General features: G+C 45.5%; 1 protein-coding gene across 4 annotated transcripts in view; it reads right to left on the minus strand.

Annotated features, from left to right (window-relative positions):
- TRABD (TraB domain containing) overlaps window positions 1-25,334 on the minus strand; it is a 247,012-nt gene that overhangs the window by 213,088 nt on the left and 8,590 nt on the right. For all 4 annotated transcript variants that reach the window (XM_086967441.1, XM_086967446.1, XM_086967442.1 and 1 more), the window contains exon 2: window positions 9,864-9,920. In XM_086967441.1, coding sequence (XP_086823567.1) covers window positions 9,864-9,887 — 24 coding nt within the window. In that variant the 5' untranslated portion in view covers window positions 9,888-9,920. The remainder of the gene's footprint in view (window positions 1-9,863; window positions 9,921-25,334) is intronic.

Raw genomic sequence — 25,334 nt, forward strand, 5'->3', positions numbered from 1 at the left:
TCTCTGGTCTCTCGGTGCCCCGAACTACAAAACCTCGTGGGAGAGAATTTAGCACCCAGGACAAGGAAGGCATATGAAGGGGCGTTCCGTTCCTATTGGTCCTTTTTGGGTTCTGCTAGGGGAGAGCTTTGGGGTCAGGAAGAACTAGTCATAAAGTTTTTGCTGTCTTTACGCAGGGCAGGCAAATCGGTGGCCACGGCCCAGAGGCATCGGGCCGCCATTTCCTTCATGGCGCGGGCGCATGGTATCCAGGACCCTACAGCGTCTTTCGTGGTACAGAAAGCGCTGCGTGGGTGGCAACGCCTGGAGGGTCGCAGAGTAGATGAAAGGCACCCGATAGGTCTGGATAGGTTGGCCCTGTTACTGTCCGTACTCCCTGCTACATGTTCATCCCAGTCGGAAACAGTGTTATTCCGGGCCGCTTTTACATTAGCTTTTCATGGGGCTATGCGGGTAAGCGAACTGGTGGCAAAAAATAAGCAGGATACGGGGGGTGGACTGTGCCGAGAGCACATTCAGGTAAAAGGGGAGACGATGATTCTCTCGTTTGTCAGGTCCAAGACCGATCAAGGCGCGATCGGGGATAGTGTTGTGGTCCAGCGGATTCCCGGATCTCCCATGTGCCCGGTTGCATGCGTTGAAGAGTATTTGGCGCGGAGGGCGGCATCATGGGGAGGGACCTTGCTGAGGCATGCAGATGCCACCCCACTGACGAAGTTTCAGTTCCAGCGGGTGCTTGCAATGGCAATTTCGGCCGCGGGCCTGAACCCGGGCGAGTTTGGGACTCATTCCTTCCGGATAGGGGCTGCTACAGAGGCTACAGCCAGGGGTCTGAGTGTGGAAAAAGTGAAACAGTTGGGGCGTTGGTCCTCGAATTGTTACAAAAGGTATGTGCGGTTGCACATGTTGTGAAGCTGATATCATGTACTCACGCTTCTTGTTTTCTGTTTGGTTACAGTTTCGCAAACCTACGAGGCGGGGCGGACTGTGCAGTCGGCCCGACACCTGGGAACCAGCGGTCAGAAATCACCGGCTGAGGAAAAAGTGGTGTGGGTCGTGGGCCACTCATACGTGAGGCGTGCCGGGGACGTATTCAAAGCAGGTGACATGATTCACACAGCTGGGGAATACGGGTACAGGGTGACCTTCTACGGAAGGGGCGGGCTCTGTATTGACCAGTTTCAACTTTTTCTTGAGGGTTTGTTAGGGCGGACAAGGTCACCGCCATCTATAATCATAGTACATCTTGGGGGCAATGATTTGGTGACCGCTGGTAGACGACTACTCCTCGAAGCGATACTATCCACAGTAAGTTGGTTGGCGAGGAGGGTTCCAGGGTGCACGATTGCATGGTCCCATATGATTCCACGAAAGGTGTGGCGGGGGGCTAATTCAGTGTCTGCTATAAATCACTCTGTGAAAAAGATTAATAACAAGCTTGGTAGACTGTTCCGCACCAATACATTGCATTCGATTCCTCATGGTTGTATCAGGGGGGACAACATGTATCTAGAGGATGGGGTCCATTTGTCCCGGGTGGGGAATTCTTTACTCATAGGAGACCTCGTAGCCTGGTTAAGGAGTTTGCAACATGACCTTTAGGTAGGAGTTTTGTGGGGGGTCCGGATAGCCGGTCAACTATCCGGCCTGTGGCGGTAAGGTCATGATCGGTGAGCAGTCATTGGAAGATCCCTAGGGGGGGGCGTCACCCATTACGGATGGGAGCGCCCGGGGGGAGGTGGCCATTGGCCCCTCAACGGGGAGGCGGTCCCTTCTAAGGACGGGACGCCTAAAGGAAAGGGAAGGCGGTCAAGGCCCCTCCCTGGATAGGAGGGGCTACGGGCCCCTCCAGGGAATTTCCCGGGGCCAGGACATCTGCGACGGCAGATGTGGTAAGTTGTGTAAGGTGGGGAGGGGGATCTACGCTACCTTCTAGACACCTCACACGAGTCCTCGGACGACCACGTACATGGCGTCGAGTTAACAGGGGCCCCCGTCAAGACAAGGGAAATTGGTATGGCACACGAGGTGCAGTCCTCTGTGCGGCCGCCCCTCACAAGTGAGGGGGGAGTTCTGGTTTAGGGATCTGACACCGGTTACGACCTTGCCGTTGGCCCTTAACGTTAGGATGTACAATTTCAATTTGAAATGCATTTTGTAAGGATGTTAGTATCGGCTAGGAGAACCTTTGTATTAGATATATGTTAAGGTTAGCCAAACATCGTAATGTGGATATGAAATTGTACATGATATGAAACTTATTTTAATGTTTTGATTTTGTTTCATATTTTAATAAATACGGCCGGGAAGGGTAACTCCCTTCCCGCCTTCCAAAAGTTCAAGAACTGTTTCCGGTTTCCCAATTCTTGGGGATTGTGTTGAGAGGGGGTGGCGGGTATCTCAGCCATATGGAAGTGGCCTGCCTTGTATTAGAGTGCATGTATCACCACACTTCGCGTCATAGCGTTTTGGTGAGTTTTTTTTTACTTACTATGGCCAACCCCATCGTGTTGACTTATATGCACCATGCTTCACCATTTTTTAATTTTAAAGTCCCCAAAAACGTAGTCTGAAGAAAGGAGTGGCCTGCATTCAAATTGCAGTATCGAGGCCCTCCTAAAAATAAAGAGAAATAACACAAAAGAGGATCAGATCATGAAAAAGAGATCAGCAATGAAAGTGCAGTGGCAATAGAGATACGGTTGGAGTTGATAGACGCAATTGACCACCAATGATCAGTGTTGTGAAGCAACAGTAAACTAGGGGAGTTGGCGGGACCTATGGAATTTCAGGAGGAAATGTAAACAAGCATTGGCATAGCCAATAGGTCTCGCCTTTGGGACCTTGTGTGTTTAGCCATGCAACGGTTGATGTTGTTGCACCAAGGATTTTGTGCTGCATAACTAAATACTTATAAGGTCCCAAAAGCGAGACCTTTTGGCTATGCCAATGCTTGTTTTTATAAGGTTATATTAGTTATGTAACTTACTTTGCCAGCTGAATGTAGAAGTCCTTTGAAGTGCAATTATCTCCTTAAATGGAGTTTCAATCCAGCATATTGACGCGGTCCTGTAGTGGCTGCTTTTCAGGAGACATTGTGTTGTATATTTTCATGCTTTAACCCCTTGCAAGCTGCTGCGATTCCGCGCCTGTGCGGCAAAATCGCAAGTGGGCGGGTTTATGGCGGCCCCCAGCCGTCATCAGCACACGAGCGCCGTAGTGCATGAAGGATGGGGGCCGTCAGCATGCAAGGGGTTAATTGGTACCGAGTTTCTATTTGCTAACTTTTTTAAGTTTAGTTTTTTAAGGTTCTTTGGAGAGTAGCTTTTTATAATTAATCATTTATGGTAAACCCTAATTAGAGATTTAATTTCAAATGTAATATATATTTATTTTATTAATGATTTTATGCACATTACATCACTATTTTATGTAATTGTGAATATTTGAATGTATGTTGTGTTGATTTGTTGGTGTTTGGAATTTTAGTGTTCATAGTTATGTTCAGGTTTTATAAGTCTGAATCTAGCCATAATAGCTGGGGTTTCTTTGGTTTTGTTTTCATATTTTTTAGGGTTTATTTCAATTATATTTTTGATATCAATATATATATATATGCTTTTCAGGTTTACGCGTAGTGCCACAATAATTATGTTGTCAATATGTGTTGGGCAATATTATTGAGTTACAATATTGTTTTTCTCACTATAGTATCATGCAACCCAGTACTGCAGAGAGCCTTTGGCCCGCGCAACAGCTGCTGAACACACTGCCCAGACATCGGTCAGACCATGGGTGGGTACAACCAGACAGACAGGATGGTCTAGCTGACTATACGTCCAACCACAATGCACATGATATGTGAGTGTGTAGTGGAGTTTGGCTGTTTTTATTTTTCATTTTTGTTTGTGGGCCTTGGAGCTGGATTCACAGACTCGAAATGTGTATTTAACAAAATGTGTTTCCCTTCGCGACCCGCCCACTCCTCCCCCACCAGGGAAAGCTGAACCTGTCCCCTTTTATGTCCTACCTTTATGTATACATAAAATGTCAAATAAAGATTGCAAAGAACTTTTCTATCACAGCCAGCCAATCTGAATGTGTGTATTCACAGACCCCAGTTTGTATTTGCAAAACTAAACTGGATGATGGGGAAAACAATGCTCCCTTATACAGTGCTATTTGTTTATTCTTGAAATCTGGGATTGGGGACTGTGTGCACACCAGGGTTCATAAACACTCCATTGAGATCTATCTTTTAACCCTTTGAAGCCTGTTCAATACATTTTTGTAACACACATCTAAAACTACTAAACAGATTTCCAAGAAACCATGCAGAGGCATACTACTGAGTAAAGTTATTGTTTCATGCTACAGTTTGATTAATTCCGTTCACCAGTTACCCTACTTATTGGAAAGATACATGCAAATTTATCTAAGTCAACATCATGAACAAAAATCACCTTTTCAATGGAAAGCGAGACATAACAATATCTACAATTATTATTGCTGACTACTACTTATTGTTAACTTGCATTTTAAACTGTACGAATAATTTTCCGTTCCTTTGGAGGAGAGTATCTCAAATTGTAATGCATGACTTGCATATTGCAATAGGTCTCAATTGTGATGGGTTATTAGAGTTTTGCAGACTGGAAGAACGTTAGAAAGGACCAACCCGATGCCCATATAAGAGCATGAAGAATGGTAAAAACAGGGAAAATAAGTGGTGTAAGAATGTGTCTTTAAAATTCACTTTCATTTATATTGAATCCTTTTTACAGGTGGCATTCGCACAAGGAATGCCACTGGGTTGTTCACTATAGGAAGCATTCTGGGACAATCATACGCAAATACGGGGAGAGGAGACGGTCCAGCGAGTAGAGATACCTGTTGCCAAGCCGCCGGGAGGCTCGACACGGAGGAAGGAAGGAGGACTTTTCCAAATGAGTGAGGTGGGACACCTGTACTGGACTTAATTTGAATTGCTCGATCATTTATTGTGCCCTTCGGTCTGCTTTTCCTATGATGTCACATTGAAAAATCAATAAAAGTTTGTTTACAAAAAAAAAAGGGTGGTGTAGAGAACCCAAATCAGGGCTCTTTGATGGAGGAAAGGGGCAGCGATTCAGGTGGTGGAAGCACCCCTGCATTCGGAAGTCTCTGCCCTTTGATACCAATAGTATGCCTTTGGCAAATGCCTATCCCTCATTATGGAGAGAATATAAGCGATCTGACTGAACATCTCTATGGTAGTTCTCATACACTCCAAAACTTAAGTGGTGACAAGTTCTGCCACAATAGGAATGAATACCTTTTCATGGGAAGGACTAACTTCCCTGCCAAGAGTAAGTGGCTGGAAAACACCCAGTCTGCAGAAGAGTAACATATAGTTACAGTGCAACACCCCGAAATGGCTTAAGTTGTAAAAAATGTTCAGAGTTGCCCAGCCCCAGTAAAAACAAAAAAAAGAGACACATGTTACAGCTTTATTCAGATCGAAATGATTTTTTTTTAATTGTGTATGTCATATATGAGGAGAGTCATCTGTAGATTGCTGCATTAGAACAAGGCATAGTAGTTTGTAGGGAGAGAGAACTACAGATCTGAACCACACCTAAAACAAGTATTTGCAATGCAATAGATCTCGCATTTGCAAGAGTTTTAGCTACTGGCGTTGTAAAATACAATGCATTTTATTTATGTGTTTTGAAAACCTGCAAGCGGTGCATAAATTGGCAATTTGTACTTATTGTCCTGGATTACGAGAAGCAGGGCTGGCAGAAAAAGTGCAGTCAGTGTTATAACTGTTTGTAAACACATAAATAAAAGGCATTGTCATTTACAATGCCAATAGCTCAAACTCTTGTATATGCGAGACCGTAAGCAATTGCGGCACCCACACTTTAGCTTAGGGTGTTGAAAGCTAAAACGTGAGTGCTGCAATCGCTCCAAGAGTAAAGAAATAGAACGAAAACGTTTTTCTATTTCTTTACTTTTGAAGCGATCGTGGCACTCATGCTTTAGCTTACAAAATCCTAAACTAAAGCATTGATAAACAGACAAAGAAAAGCATGCGGCCATGTTCGGCCAGCATATAACAAAAGAAAAGCGCACGGGATAAATTATAAAAAAAATTAATTTAAAAAAGTATTAAGAAAGAGCGTGTCCAGCCTGTGTTGATCGAGTGAACAAGTCACACGAAGCAGAGCTTTGGATTGGTTCCATTATCACTGGGAGATTGAATCCCCATGCTAGAAAATACCAGGAGCCCTTTGTGAGCCCAACAAGGACCGCACGCTGCTCGTCCCTCCTTTATCCAAGTGCTCATCTGTCCTGATGAAGACCCCGACGTGAGGACATCACTCGCCCTCAATTCCACTGGGGTCGAAACGTTGACCGTCCTATCAGAACACCTACATGCTCATTAAACAAAATTAACTATTCATGATAATACGATGAGCAAGGTATAAATAGGGACCTATTGACCTGTAATAGGCTGGAAAGGACAATTTGTATATATTGTGTATTGTATATATGTCACAAACACATTTACCTTGTCCCTCACCCACATATTCACTACCACTTCCCCGTGTTCTTCCGTCTTTCCTTTCACTCTGAGAGCACTGTAAACAGATTTTTTATTATCAATGTTTGGAAAATTAACAAATTAAGGCCCATGAATGCTTTGATTAACAATCGCATTTAATGCTGGTGCTACATTTGTGAATTAAAATTCTGTTTCAGAATTTACCTCTGCTTTTTCAGTGGTGCACCGTTTTCCTGTTTTTACTGCTTTTTTGTAATTCCTTTTATCATATTTGACTACCCCCACCAACTGTTTGAACGTACCGCTTTGATGACCCAGGCCGGGTTGTTTTTACTTGAGCATAACCCCGTAAAAACGCAACACTGCCTGTGTTGCAGGCAGGACAAACCTATTTAACTAAATAGTGCTCAGAGGTTGTAATTAAAGCCTACCGAGTAACAACACATGTAACAGGGGCTGTCCTCATAGGAGGTTACAAGCAGAGAAAAGGCGGTACTAAGGAGGGTCTACTAAGCCTACTGACCAATGAAAAGTCACCATTTACAAAGGACAGAGACAGACACCAATTAAAAAGAGGAGTGGAAAGTGGGAGAGGCGTTATGCTTTTACCCTAAATACAAGGAAAACACAATAAGAAGACGGACCGAGCACTGCAACTTTTCAGACATTCACCCCGGACACTATCAGATCTGGGTTAAATCTATCATTGTTCTTCTGCTCACTTTGCAACCCCAGTACAGACCCAGCCATATGCAAATCAGTCATGACCCTGTCCCTCATGGGAACAGTCCACCCTGAACTGCCAGCCCAGTTCCTCAATACACCGGAAACAAGCATCCTGGGACCGGCTTTGGGGTAACACCCCTCATCAGCCAAGAACGCTTGAATCCAGTGGGAGCAAGGGACCCACGTATGGGAATACTCTGCCAACTTAAGGGGAACAAAGGAAACACAATAAGATGATGAACAGAGCGCTGAAACATTTCAAACACTCACCCCCAGTCACTATTAGAACTGGGTTAAATCCGTCATCGATCTTCTGCTCACTTAGCCAAACCAGCCATATGCAAATCAGCCTTGACCCTGTTCCTCGCAGACCATACCGGCTGCATTGTACCAATTAAGGAGAAGGAGAGAACGTGAGAGCATAACTACATCTCTGACCTCCAAAGACTGTACTTGACACCCAATGTCCTGTGTAAACCTTGCTGGTGAGTGGAAAAGAATTTCTTAATTACCAGAACTTGGGAGGGTGGTTCCCCTAATATGTTTGGGAAGAATCTTTGCCTTTGGGCCACCTTTCCCCCCACAGGAGACCACAGGTGCAACTCCTGACCAGTCGCAGTCTGCCTGGAGCTCCTGAACAACATCTGAGAAAGGCAGGGCTGTCACTTATGCACTCCAAAGTGAGATCCTATACCGGGGACATCGCTGCTGAATACACGAAGATAACTCTTATCAATGAATTTGTGTTCACCATACATTAGAACTACTTTATAAAAGTCTACAGGGGGGATTGAGAGCAACAGCGACATTGAAGGACTGGAATAGTGGCAACAGATACAGAGGTGAGCGTATGTACTGAGCCTCTACCTGTGAGATTATTATAAGACTGGTATGTTCTTGCCTATTTCCCTTTAAGTACCTCTTATAGAAATTCCTTTTTGTGGGATTTTATTTTGGTGTATTAAAGTACTTCTATTTTATAAAAGATAATCCCTGAACTGGACAATCATTGTGTGCTTATTGGTAAGTGCGGAGGTCTTAGTCTCCACCCCCACACTATCCCCAGGAGAACTCTTAGATTGTTACCCCGCTGAGGGTCAAGTGCTGAAATTGTGCATTTAGTGTTCAGTCTGCAGTGCCATAGCTGGTCAGGACCAGAGTAAGGAGTGATAAACAACCTTAACCACCTCAATTGTAGCCCAGTAACCCCTGCTTGCCCCATAGCCTCCTAACTAGATCTGACACTTAGCTCTGGGATAGAAATATCTGAACAGATATAGTTAGAATACAAAAATTACATTTCCTTACAACTCCCTCAATTTTTCCATGATTTGATTAATGTTATGGAGGCAACCGCAACCTCCTACTGGCAAACTCCACGAAAAATTTAGATTTCTTCTAAAAAATAGATTTCTGGTTTACGAGTGTGCTGGGGTTGAAATCTGAGGCACTGCGTTTGTGACCAAACACCACAGCCAGACAAGCAAGCAGGTCGGTAACTGACTGTGGTCTGCAATACAACTTGGGCCCGATGTAGGTATCGAAATACCGGTCGGAAACGGCCGAAAATACCGATTTTCGGCCGTTTCCGACCGGTATTTGGATATTGATATGTAGGTGCATGTCAAAATACAGAATCGGTAATTTTACCGATTCTGTAAAATACCGAATCGGTAAAAATACAGAATCTGTATTTTGGGATGTAGGTAGCACTGAAATCAGTGCTACAGGGGTGTAGGAATTCATAATTTACCACAAACTAGAAGTTGGTGGTAAATAATGAAAACCCTATAAAAAGCATTTTGTTTGCTTTTTAAACGGTGCCATGTTGCAGACATACATGCCCTTAGGGCATGTATGTCTGCAACATGTGCACCTATACATAATTGAGGGGTACAACAGGGTGTCAAAGTGACACCCTGCCACCCTTCAATGTTTCCTTAAATTACCGAATCGATTCGGTAATTGACATTCATTCCTATGGGCCTCCAGGCCCATAGGAATGAATGCCAATTACCGAATCGGTATTCGGTATTTGCCGAATCATTCCGATTCGGTAATTAATTCAGTAAATATACCTACATCCCGATTGCCAGTTCTTAAATACCGAATCGGTATTATTCGGTATTTAAGAATCGGTAATCTGGGATTAACTACATCGGCCCCCCCGTGTTTAAAGCCCAACAACTTAAGTAGAGATGCAGCCTCATTGTAAAGAAAAATAGATGACAAACATCAAAAATACCCAGTAATTTCTCCGCAGCTTCAGAACCCTGCATCAGATAAGCCCCAGAAAAATAGGAACTGTTAAAACCAGAAAGGTTGGATCCTTATATATATCCACTGTGTAATTTCAGATGGGTGTAATTTCAGATAGGTTTTGTAGGCAGTGTGCTCCTGGTTACCTCCAGCACGACACAGTATCATAGAGGACATTAATGTTAATATACATGCATTAATGGGTGTTCCTACCATATATTTGGAACATTTAATTTGATCACAAGAGGTTATAACAAGTTAAAAATATGTGAATAACTTTAGATTACAGCTGTGTGGTACCTTAAAAAAGTACTGGGTATACACATACCTCCTGAGGTTCTCCCTGCATCATGGAAGTCCAGCTCCGTCACCAATCATGCAAGGTCTGCAAAAAACAGAGACGCTTTTGAGGTGTTCTAATCCCAATGAGACGATCAGGAGCAGGAGATCAGAAATCAATGAGGGGGATTTGTGCTGCAAGTATTTTCTATATACCCTTATTATATAGGTCATCATGAGTACAACAAAACCAGCTAATTCAGACAATCCCCTTAGTTGTCAGTTACCTACTTTGTAGCATGTGCCGAAAGAAAACTGATACGAACAAAACATTTTTTTTTTAAACAAGCTGTGGCAAAGTGCAGATTTAAAATTCAACTAAATGCTCTCCTTCATTCAAATACATTCCCCTAGATTCAAAGCCTATAGCCCGAATCATGCTTCACACTCTTCATCAAGAACTACTTTACATCAGTTTACAAAAACTAAACTGGACATCAAACCTTTACATACCTGGCAGTTCACCGATAGAATGAGGTTCAATTTAAGCTGTGCACCACAGACAACCATCTCTCAATAGGAAGAACCTAAACACTTACTGTTGGAAATTGGGTTGTTGGTCAAGTAGGGAATGAGCCCAAGTCAGACAGTAATCATAATCCTAGTCAGGGTAATACACCAGCAATCCCCAAATTAACTTTTGTTCACCCCCTGGAAGCTTGTTACAGAGAAGTCAGGCTTAACTTGAAGACAATGTGTAAAGTATATGTGCGACACTTCAAACAGTGAATGCACCACACAAAAATATACCACACCTGGTTAGGATATCAGAGCCTAATTTAGTGAATGAAACAAAACTAAAATGACAGGAAACCAATAAGTAGAACTGGAGAGATTGATTTTTAAAATACGTGAAAATTGCGCCAAAAAAGCACAAAGCGGAAACAAGTGATATCTGGTCACCTTGGACCGGTCCAATGCCAAACATTCAGGCTCTCCAAGATGGAATTTATGCAGGCTACAGGGACCAGGTTGGAACCGCTGATCGAAAGGACCTTGGTTTAGGATGCGTAGACGTTAAAGATCCCATCGACTGAGGGGTTGCGAAGGCCAGAGGGAGATGCACAATACAATACACGCATTCAGGGGTGATGTGTGTTTCTGACGGTCCAACATCTACGCTGCGTCGGCTCTGATGTGGAGTTTCAGCTTAGACTTAGATGTGGGCGTTGAAGGAGATGCAAGAACTTTACATGAAGAGCGTCGTGTAGTGGTGGTTCCAGAGGCAAAGCAGGGGCTCCCATCTGAGCAATGCATTGGTTCTGAGCCTCGCAACAGGGGCAATGGCCTTGTTCCAAATCGTGCAGTGTTGAAGAATCGTCTGTGCCAACTAAGCAAAAGCGGTGATGCTCAGGTTCTTTCACCGCAGCAGTGAAGGGTTTGAACAGCACCTTAGTCTCACTTCCAAGGGTCCAGAACTGGAATGGCACCAATTGGCATAGCAGACTCTCAGACAACAGAAGAAAGGTAGTTGGAATATTTTATGTCCTTGAGACTTCAATCAGGAGGAAAGCCAGCAAGCTCTTGAAGCCATTCAGAGTTAAAGTGATACAGGTCCCGTCCTACTCAGTGAGGCCAGATGGGCAGCAGGTCAGCACAGCAAGAAAGCAGTTCTTCCAGAGCAGCAGCTCAACAGAGTGGCAGTCCTTCACCAGCAGAGCAGTCCCTCTGCCGGGCAGATTCTTCACAGGTCCAGAAATGTAATGAAGTGGTAGGTTCAGAAGTCCAGTTCTTAGAGCCAGTGGTCCCTTTGAAGTGGAGGAGAGTTCAAAGAAGGGTTTTGAAGTGCACAGATGTCCTCCCTTCCTGCCCTGGCTTCAAACCCCAATGAGGGTGACTTGCAGCCCTTTCTGTGGGGACAGGACACAGCCAATTCAGGCGTAGGTGAGAGGATGTTCCCAGATCCTCCCTCCCATCCTCCCAGGATGGCTCTTCAAGTCACGGCTAAGCTCCCATTGTGCGTCGCTGTCTAGAGGAAAGGTACAAAATCCAGGTGTAATCCGCCCTGGATGTGTATTGGAAACAGGCTGCAGGCACACATGGCTAAGAGCAAGAGAATGCCATCTTTCTATAAGTGGAATTATTTTTATTGTAATGATAAATTCGACTTTGCGATTAAAGAGGATTTATCATAATTCCAAAAGTACTAAACATGACAGATCTACCTCCTTCCAATTGGGAATTACAGCTGTTAGATGTAGGAAAGGAATCCCCAATGCTAACCTTTCGGAGAAGTAGGCCTAACAGTAGTGAAAAATGAATTTGAGAGATTTCACTATCAGTACATGTCCTATATTTTAATTACACAGTGCTCTGCCCTATGGGCTACCTAGAGCTTATGTTAGAGGTACCATATGTCATAAAAGGGGAGTGTTACAGCTTTGGGTTTTAAATGCCATGTCAACATGGCAGTGCAAACTGCACACACAGGCTTAGCAGTGGAAGACCTGAGACCTGTTTAAGGGGCTACATAAGTGGATGGCGCAATTAGTGCCGTAGGCTCATTAGTAGCATTTAATTTACAGGTCCTAGGCACAGGTAGAGCACTTTACTGGGACCTTCCAGGTAAACGTAATATGCCAATTGTGGCTAATCCAATCAAACCCTGTTTAAGGGAGAGAGCACATGCACTTTAGCACTAATTAGCAGTGGTAACGTTCACAGAGTCTCAAGGCCAGCCAAAGAAGATCAGCAAAATTGGAGGAAAGCAAGCAAAAAGTTTGGGAAAGACCACCCTAAGGCTGACAGGTCTAACACTTACCTTTTTAGTCTTCCTTGATTTATCTCTCCTTCTGAATTTTATGAATCTGGCATCTGTAACCATGTGCTAAATATGTGCAAACCATTAGTGCTTAGTGGTTATTATGACAACCCCAAAACACAGAGAAGACAACTTATCCTTGGCAACAGATCATTTACGGGACTCGGTGGAATGATGAGTGAACATAGAGTTTTCCGGTCGATATTCCTGGGATGGAGCCTGTTTATCACAGAAAACTGACAGCCCCCACTTGTGAAGGGACTCCAATTAATCATCAGAGCTCGAAAAATTCACTTAGTCAGTAAGAAAACTTTATTTGGTTAGTTACAACCATAAAACTATACCCTATACATACAATTACTATTAAAATATAGCCAAGATCATTTTAAAAACATGGTATAAGTACATATCACAAAATACACATTTCCTTCATACAAGATACAAATGTCCACCTACGAATAATTAGGTCGGGTAATTCTTTCATCTACCTCAGGATCCTTCCAAGGAATTCCATGCCGTACCATTACCCTTTACATGCACAGCATCATCCTACCCCAAGTGCTCAATAAAAGATATTTACTCTGTACACTGGAGGAACACCCTGACCTTACTCATAAATTTCCCAATAGCACAAGCAATGTCTAGGTTCATCATTTCAACTAAAAAGCGAACAGCTTGCATCCTATTTCTGATCGTATATTTTTAAAAAATTGGACATAAAATCTCTTTCCGAGAATCTAAAAACTTCGTACAATCTAGTAAAATATGCACAATATCGCAATGTTTACCTAACGCGCAAGAACAGGTACCATTACTATTCAACATAAAATGTTTGATCTCAATATTCCCATAACAGGGGTTTATCCCCATTCGCACTTTTAGTACCTCCCATCTTAGGTGGAAGCTCGGCAATCTATCTAAATAGGGATACTGTTTGTTAGATTCCCAAGCCGGAGTCATATGTGAAACCGAAACTTTCCGCAAGAGGTACTCTCCATCATATGTGCGGGAAGTCTCAGCTCCCAGTGTTCTTAATTCTTTCTTAGCTATGCTTGGGTGACCCAGTTGCGGACATAGTTTTAAACCCAACTCTCCATATGCTTCACTTAGTGCGGCGCTTGTCTGTTTCGCCCAGGACAGTTCACTAGTGACAATTTCCCTTTTATAACACTGGGAAATTTTTAGGTGCTCTTCAGACCCTAGGCACTGCCAAAAGCAAATTAGTGCCATACAGGCAGTTGCCACCCAAGAGGTAATTCCCAACTCAAGTCTTGCAGCTTGTACCATAAAGGATTTTGGCAGTGAGAATACGTTTTTTAGGATATTTTCTTCTTCTTTATCCCAGCCTTTTTTCTCACTTAAATAAAGCACTTCTGCCCCATACAAGATTTGGGGAGGGACCATTGCTAAATAGGCTTTTATGACCGGCCTATCTGCTCGCTATGGCAAGCCAGTTTTAATCAGGAAGAGCTACTTTTAGGGCGTACTCGTCCTTCCTGACGAGTAGGAGGACAAACTGACTTTTGACCTCTGTCTCTGAAAGAGGAGCAAATGAGTCAAGATATCAACATTTAAAGGCATCTTTAGTGCTCACAAAGTGAATGATAAATAAAGATGCCTTTAATTGTTGTTATCTTGTCACATTTACTCCGCTTTCAGAGACAGAGGTCAAGTAATTTACAGTTAGGTCAAGTAGATTTTTAAAGTTACTAGACTGGCAGGTCTAGTAAGATTTTTATTTTTCGAGCCCTGATCGTACTAATACTACATTTCCAAATACTCTCGAAACTTTACCACACTACTACACAATTCCAGGGTTGATATGACCATGAGAGACGTTGGAAACCTTGGCTAGATGGAAGACAGAGATCTACTTTCATGGCTGAATGGCAGATAGATCATCTGCCCATCAAACTCCTACTGTGTGAGAACAGTCATCTTACACATACATAGCTCTGAAAAGGTTACTTCAGACAAGTAATGTTTCCTTGGTAGTACACTAAGAAAGAAAAAAAAAAAAAGAAAAAGGTGGCCGCAATCCAGCAGATCCAAGAGGAAATCCACTTTTTAATAAATGGGAGAAAGACAGGAATAAGAGTAAAAGATGAAGGAAAAAAGGAGACTAAATGTAAGGTAGAATGAGGCAATTCTACCGTAGCCTACACTGTTCAACTCCAAATGTCTCCACAGCTAGTCATAAGTTCTTCTCACTACAGCAATGGCACGCTCTATGAGAGGTCTTCTTTGCATGGCCATATCAAACTATTTACCAATTCTAATTTTACCTCTGACTTACATTTATGGAAAATACTGAAAAGTTGTTATCTGGCTTACTCTGTCATTGGGTCCTGGATAGATGGAGCGAAAGGGTGGATGGATAAGTAAAAGGATGAATGAATTATTGAAAGGATGGATGAAATGGGGTGGATAAGTGAAAAGATGGATTGGTTTGATCGATGGGTGACCCTGGGCCAGTGGCGGCTCTACTTTATGGGTTCCACAGCTACACTGCACCCTCCTTGTCTTGTGGTCCCTTTTTATATTATCAAGAGTGAATAATTATTCACACTTGGTACAATAAAAATAAAATGCAGACCCGCATCGGGTCCAGCAACAAACTGAGGCAGCTAGTGAGATTGTTTGTTTGCTAACACAGGTGCATGAAGGTGCCTGCGTCATTCCACCACTGTGAGCATGTCTGTGTGACTGCGTGTGTGAGTTAAAGTGAGAAAGAGTCAGTGAAGGAGTAAGTCAGAGTTAGTGACAGTAAGGATGAGTGTGAGTGTGTGTGTGAGAATGAGAGTGAGGGAGAATGACGGAGTGTAAAGGAGTATTACTTATTGAGTAATTCAGAATGAGTGGGTCATAGTAGAATAAATGAGACTGCGTGAATTAATGAGACAGAGTGAGACCGAGCGAGTCAAAGTGTAATAGTAAAACTTAGGGAGTAAGTTACAAGATGCATGCGCCACCGGAGCAGGCCTTTCTGTCAAATCTATGAGGCGATGCAAAGCCAACCTGTGTGGCTTTGCATTGCGTCATAGATATGGAGTAAGGCCAGGCAGCGCAAAGCGCTGTATGGTTTACTCTGAGTCAAGGAGGCGTTCTGTGGGTGTTGTGGCGGGTGTTCCCACGCAGCACCTATGGATTTTGACATGGCCCCAGCTTTACAAAGTCACGTAAACCTGGGGCCGCACCACAACATTACGCCTCTCCAGAGCAGGCGTAACAAGGTTTAAATTTCTCCTCGTTTTTTCCTCTTTTCATCTGTGCTACATTCTGCAGCACACATAGAATGAGGAAAAAACCCCCATCGATTGATTTTGTGCAGGAAGGTGCCCCTTCCTGCACAAAAACAATCCTGCCAACAACGCAGAACAACGGTGCCTGTGTTGGCACTAGCATCAAATTCTGCACCCGCTGAAAGGCCAGGAATGCACCATATCTCGTAGTTACAATGCATTCCTGCCACTTCAATTTGGCATAGGGCAGCGCAGCAAAAGACTTGCAGTGCTGCACTACACTGAATCTTTGTAAATGAGGCCCTCAGTGCAGGAAAGTATGAACGGTCACCTTCTGCCACTTGTATGGGTACATCTTTTTAGGTCTCGCCTAGCGTTGCAGCGCATGCACTACTCGCTCTGCGAGGCCTCTTGTTATCTAGGAGATTTTGGAAGTGCAGAGGAAGCCCCGCCCATCCTTTTCATTGGCTCGCGTTATCCTTTACGGTAAACGCTCACTTTCTATTTGAAGTGAGGCTTGTTTTTCCCTCGCGGTCTCCGTTTCGGCACGTCCATCCGGACTGGATTGTGTACTTGCGGCCCGACATGGTGGGCTTTATGTGGTGGGTGAGCACTATTTTGAAACTGGACACGCTGGTGAGAACAATGGCGGCTGCAGCAATATGCGCTCTAAATTGTATGTTTTGATGTTTTACTTTAATGATGCGGTGCTCGCTAGGGACACCGCGCTCACTTTATTTATTTTTTTTACACTTCTGTTGAGCGAGGTGTCCACTTCAGGGACACAGCGCTCTGACCTCGCTCTGTTATTTTTTTTAAAAACTGAGCGCGGTGCGGCTTCAAGGACAAGGACACCGCTCTCGATTTCTTTATATATTTTTTTTAGCTTTAACACTGAACGCAGCGCCCGCTTCGACACCGCGCTCAGTGTTAAAGTAAACAAAAAAAAGCTGGTGGCTTTGAACACACGCACCAGCTCTTTGTCTTGAAGGCTCCGCCCTTATAGCTCGTGAGGTTCTGCACTAGGTCTGAATGCACTGTACCACTGGCCTTTAACAGTTTACAGCACCTCTCTTTTCCCATGCCCTTGAAGCTAGAACACTGTTGTGGAGGCCACGCATCTGTTCCTCGGGGTAGCTTTCTTCTCGGAGTGTCATGCTGCCATTTCTCACAGACCCGACAGGCGACGCAGTTGCAGGTCTACAGATGAGCTCACTTGCCTGGGCTTCCTCTGTAACTCCCGTCCCCCTCCCCCAAAGCCCCACGCCTCCCGAATAAAGAGCTAACCCATGTAACCTGGACTGCATCTCGGAAAGGTCCCCCTGGACCGTGTAGCGCACATTGGCCCGTGAGGAGCAGCGAGGCTGTATCAACTTGCCTTTTGTCACACAAGGGACCTCTACTCTTCCGTCGCTGGCTTCATCGCTGGTATCCGGAGACTGGTTGTTTTGAACTTAATTAGCTTTGCTCTCGTATTATACTGTAAATTTTGTAGAGCAATTACCCTTTTTGCAGACAGAGTGCGAATCCGACAGTGCGGTTGCAGAGCGGGCCCTCTACCTCACAGGCAGGCAGACGGCTTTTCTGAGGGTATCTGTTCAGCAGACTCAGAGGGCCCTCCCTCCCGGTACCTTCTAGCCTGTGCCTTGACTGGAGGCTGCCCACTGAGAAGATTACAGCGAGTATTAGCACCTAGTTATAGCACAACTGAAACGCTATCTTCTGAGCGTCCCTGCTGGTACCCGGACACTGCTCTGTGAAAGTGTTTGACAGCCGGATGGGGAGGCTGCCATCCGAGCAGTTTACATTGGTAAATGTAGGCAGCGGGCTGTCCTGCAAGCACCTTTAAGTACCTCACAGCAGTACTGGGAAACTGCAGTCTGACTGGGTCACCACCCGTATGGAGAGCCTGGCGTCTAAGCAGCTCAGAGCATTGCCTTACATGGAGACTAACATCCAAGCATTATATAGCGCTGTACAGAGACCTCTGTCTGGGCATCCTGCTAAGGGTGCAAGAAGGCTGCCTCGGAACAACATACAACTGTACTAGGAGGCACCCAGCACCGTACAGTTCCCCATCTTTGGACATTGGGTGGTTCCAGAAGCCACAGGGCCCAGTTAGGGTTTACGGATAATACCTTGCGACCTTCAAAAGCTATAGAGTCCTGATTGTTGCTTCACCTTTGGCTAGGTATGTCAGTGGGTTCCGATGCATTCCTCGCCCACTTGCCCCTTGGGCTGCATTGAGGACTTAATCATCAAGGTATCACCAACGTGGTGATTTCATCAGTGATGTACCATGGCATGAAATCTACCTTGTTCAGTCATGAACAAAAAGTAGTTGATAAAATGTATGTTATACGGCTTCATTTCCGGTTGCATTTATTGTTTTTAAATGTTCTACACTGTAACCTTGACTTCTTTCATCTACAGCGTTCCATGCAATGACTTTGTGTATATAACAGCCTCACTGTCATTGTTCCATATTCTTTATTCTATTAAAAAACATCTGCAGGCACTGAAGAAATGAAGGAAGCCTCTGTAGAAGAAGTAAGCAAATTGGTGATTACTTTTTATTCTCCAAATCAATGCTGTACAAAAGTCTTCCTATTTGCATCTCCCTCCCATTGCGAATAACCTTGTTGAATTCACTATTGGCATAATAAAAAGTAAGTAGCAGGCACTGGAACAGGACCTTCTATGGCAGCTATGCCAAGTAAAAACAAGCATTTGCAATGCGATAGGTCTCGCATTTACACAAGTTTAAGATATTGGGATTGTAAAAGATAGTAACTTATTTGTTTTAATAACCAGAAAAAAAAAAAAATGGCATTGACATTGGCAATAGCTCAACCTCGTGTTAATGCAAGACTTATTGCATTGCAAATGCTAGTTTCATATTTTGTGGCTCAGTAAATTATCTTTCGTGTTTTGTTTGGGACTAGCCAATGAGATCCACCAGTTTTCATGTGAGATTAAGGCAGCTAGCACCAAAAAAGAGTTGTGTAAAAAGTAATCAAGCCGAAGCCCTGTGTAGCGCATATGGAAATTAACCCCTTGCGTGCTGATGACGGCTCCCGCCCGTCATGCGTCACAGTGCTCCTGTGCTGATGACGGCCGTGAGCCGTCATGACCACGCCCGCGATCGGAATGTCCAGCACAGGAGCGGAATTCCGGCCGCGGGCAAGGGGTTAAACACTGGCAATGACTAATCCTGTACCAAATATACTGATTGAAAATCTCTATCAACATGTTTATTCTCCAAGATTTATTTATGGGATTTATAGAGCGCATGGCTGCCTAAGGCTTCCCAGTACTAGAAGGTTACATAATTGATAGGGGTCGGCCAGGACTTAAAAGGTATTGCTTAAACAACCAGGTTTTAATTGTTTTGTGAACTGTTAATCTTAATTCATCAACCTATATTCCAGAGGTAAAGAATTCCAGAGTTTAGGAGCATGGTGGGAGGGAGAAGGAACTTCCTCCCCATCTCTCCCTTCTGATCTTTGTTGTTCTTAGATGTTTCTCCGTGCTTGATCGCTGTCGCCTATTTGGGATGTAAGGGGATACTAGCCTGTCAGAGTTTGGGCTCCTCTGTCAGACTATTACCAGGCCAGCTGTTTTCCCCCATGAATCCCCTTTGTTGTCTCCACAGCCCCCGGATGCCGATATCTCTTCAAATGAACACAAGTGGCCTCAGACCCCCGAGTTGCAGGCCCTTTAACTGGGAATGAGATCCGAGCTTCAACCCGGCCCCCGGGGCGGGGCCTCCACAGTCAACAAAGTTCAAAGAGTCAACAACCAATGAGGTTGTGGTCTTCGAGAAACAGGAGAGAACAGCTGACGTGGAACCAGGAAGTGGTTTTGGAGAGACGGAGTCGTGGAGTGTGATCCCGGAGCCTCATCGCACAAAAAGGAAGACCTCCAGACCAGGAGCCCGGAGGCCAACACCGCTCACCGCCAAGCCACGTTCACGGAGGAACGTGGCTACAGCAGGTGCGTGCGAGATTCCTGGGATCCGGGAAGAGGGAGGACTCGTTGTGTGAGGGTTGAAGAGGCGGAGACGGTTCTGGGTAGGACTTCCCCTTACCTCTCCCCGGTGTTGGCGCCCTCACCCTATCTGCACCTCCTGAATATAGAAACAGTGATCCCTCACGCCCCGCCCTGCACATAATTACAAAGCCTGAGGATTAAAGGTCGTTTTTCTTTGTTTTTCTTACCTTGCCTTCCGCCTTGGAGTACCTCGGACTCTCCCGACTCCCCCGCGATTATCGGGACCACCGATGGAAGCAACTCACAAGGGCCAAGGAAGCTCGACATCCTGAAAAGAATTCTGAGACTGATTTCTCCCCCCCCCCCCCTTTGTTTTCTTTGCACCTTTACTCAGTTTAATAAAGAAACCCATTGAGGCATCACTTTTTTCTCCCTTGACGTCCTTATCCCGGAACATATCCACTTGATTTTTTTGGGACCTCAAATATGGCAATCTCTTTGGGTGATGACCAGAATTTTGCATTTTATTCTGGCCTCTACTAATGAGTCCAATTAAGTGCTTTTTCACTGACTTACATGCTGGAACATTGCACAGCAACCTTGCAGCTGCATTCCTGGACCATCAGAAGTCTGTGCGTTAAAACTTAGGTGCCCCCATGAACAATTAGTTTCCATCATCTAACTGTGAGGTGACTTAACAATGGACCACTGTCTCCCTAAGCTGTGTAGGAATCCGGTCTAGAATTTTCCGAAGGCTTCCAAGTAGTCCAAAACAGGTGCTGCAACTTTCTTAGCCTGTGTCACCATGGAGAGATCAGTTTCTAACTAGAAGCCTAGATTTTTTTATTATTTCTGCGGGGGTGAGTGGATTGCCTAGACAAGCCAACCAACCTATGGTGGGCCTGGGTCTTGATTTGCTTCGGAGAAACAGTAACTCAGTTTTGTCTCCATTTAATTTTAGACAACTTATTGTCATCCACTCTTGACTCTTACCAAGCAGGAAGATAATCTCTCACCATCCTTGCTATTTTTTGGGTCCAAGGAGATGACCAACTGAGTGTCTTCGGCATAGAACGTCATAGATACTCCAGCACAATTTTAGCCAGCGGTTCCATGTACACATTAAAAAGTGTTGGGCTCAATGAGGAGCCCTGTGGGACCCCCCTTCAGTGACACGGTTTTCGAGAGAGTAGTATTCTCCTGTACTTGAAATGTTCTATCTTCCAAGAACGATGACAGCCATTTAAGCAGAACATAAGCTGTGCAACTGTTCACCTGTAAGCAACCAACATTTAATATGTCATAACACTGTGTGTTTGATGGTAGTGAGAGCCTATAGATCAGGCTAAGTGTTGAATTTATTGCTTCAATACACAAAAAATCCTGGAACTCTAGCTCTGAATTACAGCTTTGCGGAACACTACATACAGTATTTTCCAGTCAGAATCATTTTCTTTGAGCTAGTGAATCAGAGAAACACTAAAGGTTAAGTGCGGAATATGAAAATCGCTGCATTTACTTTACCAATTTGGGTCTTTTCTATGCTGCACATGAAGCCGAAAGGTTTTTTAAGTTTGCACTTGAAGTGAAGGAAGAGGATAAAAGTTATAATGCTGCAATACAGGTAGCTGTGTGAAGAAAAAAAATATCTTAAGTAACACTCTAAACCTGGGGCTGTGGCCAAGATTGCAACGAGTGCAGACGCACTTTACTAAACTCCGCGCGCGGCCAGTTGAAAACATCCTCAAAATACGGGAAATGAACCACTCATCTGGGGTCCAGAGGTGGGGAGCACATTCCCTGCATGTATACTGACCCCCCACCCCCCGGAATCGGAGAGGAGGCAATGCTAGTGGGGCGCTCAAGATGTGAAGCTGTGACTGCCAGTGGCCGCAGCCCTTCGATTGCGACTGGGCCACAGACGCCATCGGAGGTGGGGAAGGCAGAGACAAATAACAGCTGTGGCTGGGGGAAGACACCGATACCGCCCCTTCCCCGAGGTTAGGAATATCGATGGGAGGAGAGCGCAGACGCAGCACATACTTATTGGAGGTGCGCAAGTTGCGAACCGGACTCGCCGGCGCCGCTGCAGCGATTCCAACAGCCAATGCCGGGTCAGGACCGCAGGTTTCTGGACTTGGGCCCAACGTGGTACACCTTGTTTCCCACTCTCCCTCTTGGGCCCTGAGGAACGGAGGCAGTGGCCCGGATCGAGGCACATACACCCAGAGACTCTCCTCCCCCCGGGGGCCGGGTCGTGCCCCAGAGGCTGCGCGACAAGCGTCGAGCAGCCCGCAGCGAGCAAATGAAAGCGGCTTAACATAGGAGGGCCCGACCGCATCTACAGCAAGGCCTCGCTGCTATCAGCGCTTTGCATCCCCTCCCCTCCCCTTCCGCCCACCCCCCTTAAAGCCTGGAATACAGCCTGCGGTGGAGGCCCAGAGACACGCATTGCTCCCGACTGGGCATTAAAAAGAGCAAAAGTGGACAGGGTATTGCAACTCAGTGCATTCTGAGAGACACCAGGGGGGCCCTAAACTACTGCTGTTATCCTTGATGATCCCAAGGCCATTATAGGGCGACCATGGAAGTACCCAAGGGTGGTTACTAGAAGTTCATGCTATGGGACAAGTGGTGAAACCTCCATGCTACACCTGTTGAGGGAACATCCTGGGCAGCCTGGCTACCCACACTGCGTGAGTGCACATCAACCCCAAAAATACAGAGCAGACGACTGTGCAGAGGGGGTATCGCATTTGCCCCCCACATGCTTTCTCTCCCCGCCATCAGAGGTCACTGGACTGGAGGAACTGTAGTACTTGAAAAGAAGTGAGATGGGGTGTGAGGACGGCACAGTACGAGGCACGGGTGGAGGGATACGAGAAAACCCATGTAGGATAGCGAGACGAGACCAGTGCCTCCATCGCTCGTGGAACTAATCAAAGCCTAAGTACACAATGGGGAAGCCAGGTAGCGACAAATTGCAACCCCAGCAGGCTAAAACACTGATGTCTATAGTGGATGGAAGAAATATTGTGCAACTCGTGGCCCCTAATATAAGTGCCCCACCAGATCATTCGTACTGGTTCGATGAACTCATTGCAGCGATACTAGACATTAAGACCACGTAGGGTCTGAAAGACGACACACTATGCTTCAATATGGGTTTCCTAACAGGATCACAAGAAACAAGGCCAGAGTGGAGGAGTCAGAATCGGCACTAGCGGCTCTGCGCCCCACTGTGTCTACGACCACCGACCAACTCAAATCCCTGCAGCAAGAGGTAGAATACTTGGCAAGTCGACTGGAAGACAAGGAAAGTCGGTCACGCAGGAATAATATCCGCATTTTGGGGCTGCCAGACCGAATAGAAGGACAAGCCATGGATCTATATCTGGAAGCCTGGGTCACCAACGATATACTTCAGGGAAAGGTCTCAAAATTCTCCTCCAGAGTAAGGGTACAGAGGGTCCCGGGTGGCCCTCCACGTCCAGGTAACCCGCCAGTTCAATTATCGAGACAGAGAACATATTCTCCAAGTGACCAGATTCAAAGACCCTTGGCGGGTAGAGAACGCAACAGTACATATCTACCCGGACAACACACTGTCTATCCAATGCCGAAGATCCTCCCACACAGAGGTCAAGCAGAGCCTGCTGGAGCACCAGAAACAGTACGCACTGCAATACTCAGCCAAATTGTGTATCCGCCACAAGGAGTCCAACATATATTGCTCCACTCCTAAAGAAGCCTGGTTATGGATGGACCAAAATGGATTGGCACACCCTCCACCCACCATTCAGGCAGTATCACGACCACCTTGGAAATTAGTAGGTGCACCTAGGGGCTGGGGGAAAAACAAGATAACGTCCTACCAAAACTCAGGTGTCAGCGGATCAGGCACTGGCCATATAGACAACGGAGCACCTCAACAACGCCTCATTTCTGATGAGATCTTAATATGAATCAGACGACGGCCAGGATAGTCAGTTAACCCGTAACAGACTCACAAAGCGCAGATCTACGAGCAGAAGGTCCGGAGAGGACCCGGCAAATGGCGAACGACATCGGATGAAGCGGCGTAGGATGCAGAGTCCGGTGGCAGCGAACCTGTGACCAATCGTCAGTGGACAAGAGAGCCCGAGGAGCTCCCTGAATATCCTTTTTAATGCTAATATACAGTTAGTGGCCAAATGGCCAGACACCAATGGGGGGGTTACCATAATTATCATCACTTCTTTCGCTCCATATACTGGGGACTGAATAACGAGATATCATAAAGTTGAACAAAAATGGCTGCCAAGAGTCAGCTTGGGACAGACTATAGCTGTGCCCCCAGAAAACATTCAGTAGCTGAGATAGCAATTGTCTTACAAGACGTTTATTAGCATATCAGTGCATGAGGCCAATTGCCCATTGGCAAGCCGGCCTTGGGTGGGGGGGTTGGGGGAAAGGTATTATTATTTAAAGTGATCTTTAGTTCCTACTATGTAGAGCAGGGGTTGCAACTGAGTACGGTGGTGTGCAGCGGGACGACTGTGGCACGGGGGATGGGATTGTGGATCGAGGTGGTATACTGTAGGGTAGTTTCAATTTTCTGCTTGCATTAATTAAATGGATAACAACGAATACACTTATCTGGAATGTGCGAGGGCTAGCAGGATCTGTTAAAAGACACAAAATATACCAATATTTGCACACCCACACGGGCTCAATTGCATTACTAAAGGAGCTGTACCTTACCACATGAACACTAGCCTCACTGAGCAAGCGATGGAGGAACACGGTCATATGCACCACATACCCCGTAGATGCTAGGGATGCCCTTATATGCGGGGGCACCAGGCATACCTCTTACGGTGTACAAGCACGAATCGACCCTCAGGGACGCTATGTGACGCTGGAAGGCCAGTAGATGGTACTCCGCTGGCACTAGTTTCCCTGTACGCCCAGAATACAGGGCAGGCAAAGTTCCTGCAATCACTTGCGCCATCCTTCCCATCAGACCCTATAGCGCTGGCACTACGGGGAGGGGATTACAATTGCTCACACCGGCCACTCCTGGGAGCACAATCCATACCCACTTCAAGGGACCTGAGGGACTGGGCAGATCATATGCAGCTGAAAGACGCATGGCGAAGTCAGTATCCTGAATCACTCACATACTCACACTACTTCTCGTTGCATGACTTGCATACGAGGATCAAAGCAATATACTGTTCCATGGAAGTCCTCAGTAGGGTAGCCCAAATGGAATATTTAGCACGGACACTTTCAGACCACAACCCATTGCAGCTGCAGCCTGACTGGGGCGCTTACAGAGCTAGGATGCCGACTTGGCGTCTATCTGTCGTGGAGCTTAGGGACACTACGTTCCGCTCTTCCATATCACAGACGATCACAACATATTTCCAGGAGAATACAGGCATGCCTCCAACAGGGGCCTTGAGTGAGATGCTTTTAA

The sequence above is a fragment of the Lissotriton vulgaris genome, chromosome 1_1 (assembly GCF_964263255.1).
Source record: "Lissotriton vulgaris chromosome 1_1, aLisVul1.2, whole genome shotgun sequence".
Lineage (NCBI taxonomy): Eukaryota > Metazoa > Chordata > Amphibia > Caudata > Salamandridae > Lissotriton > Lissotriton vulgaris.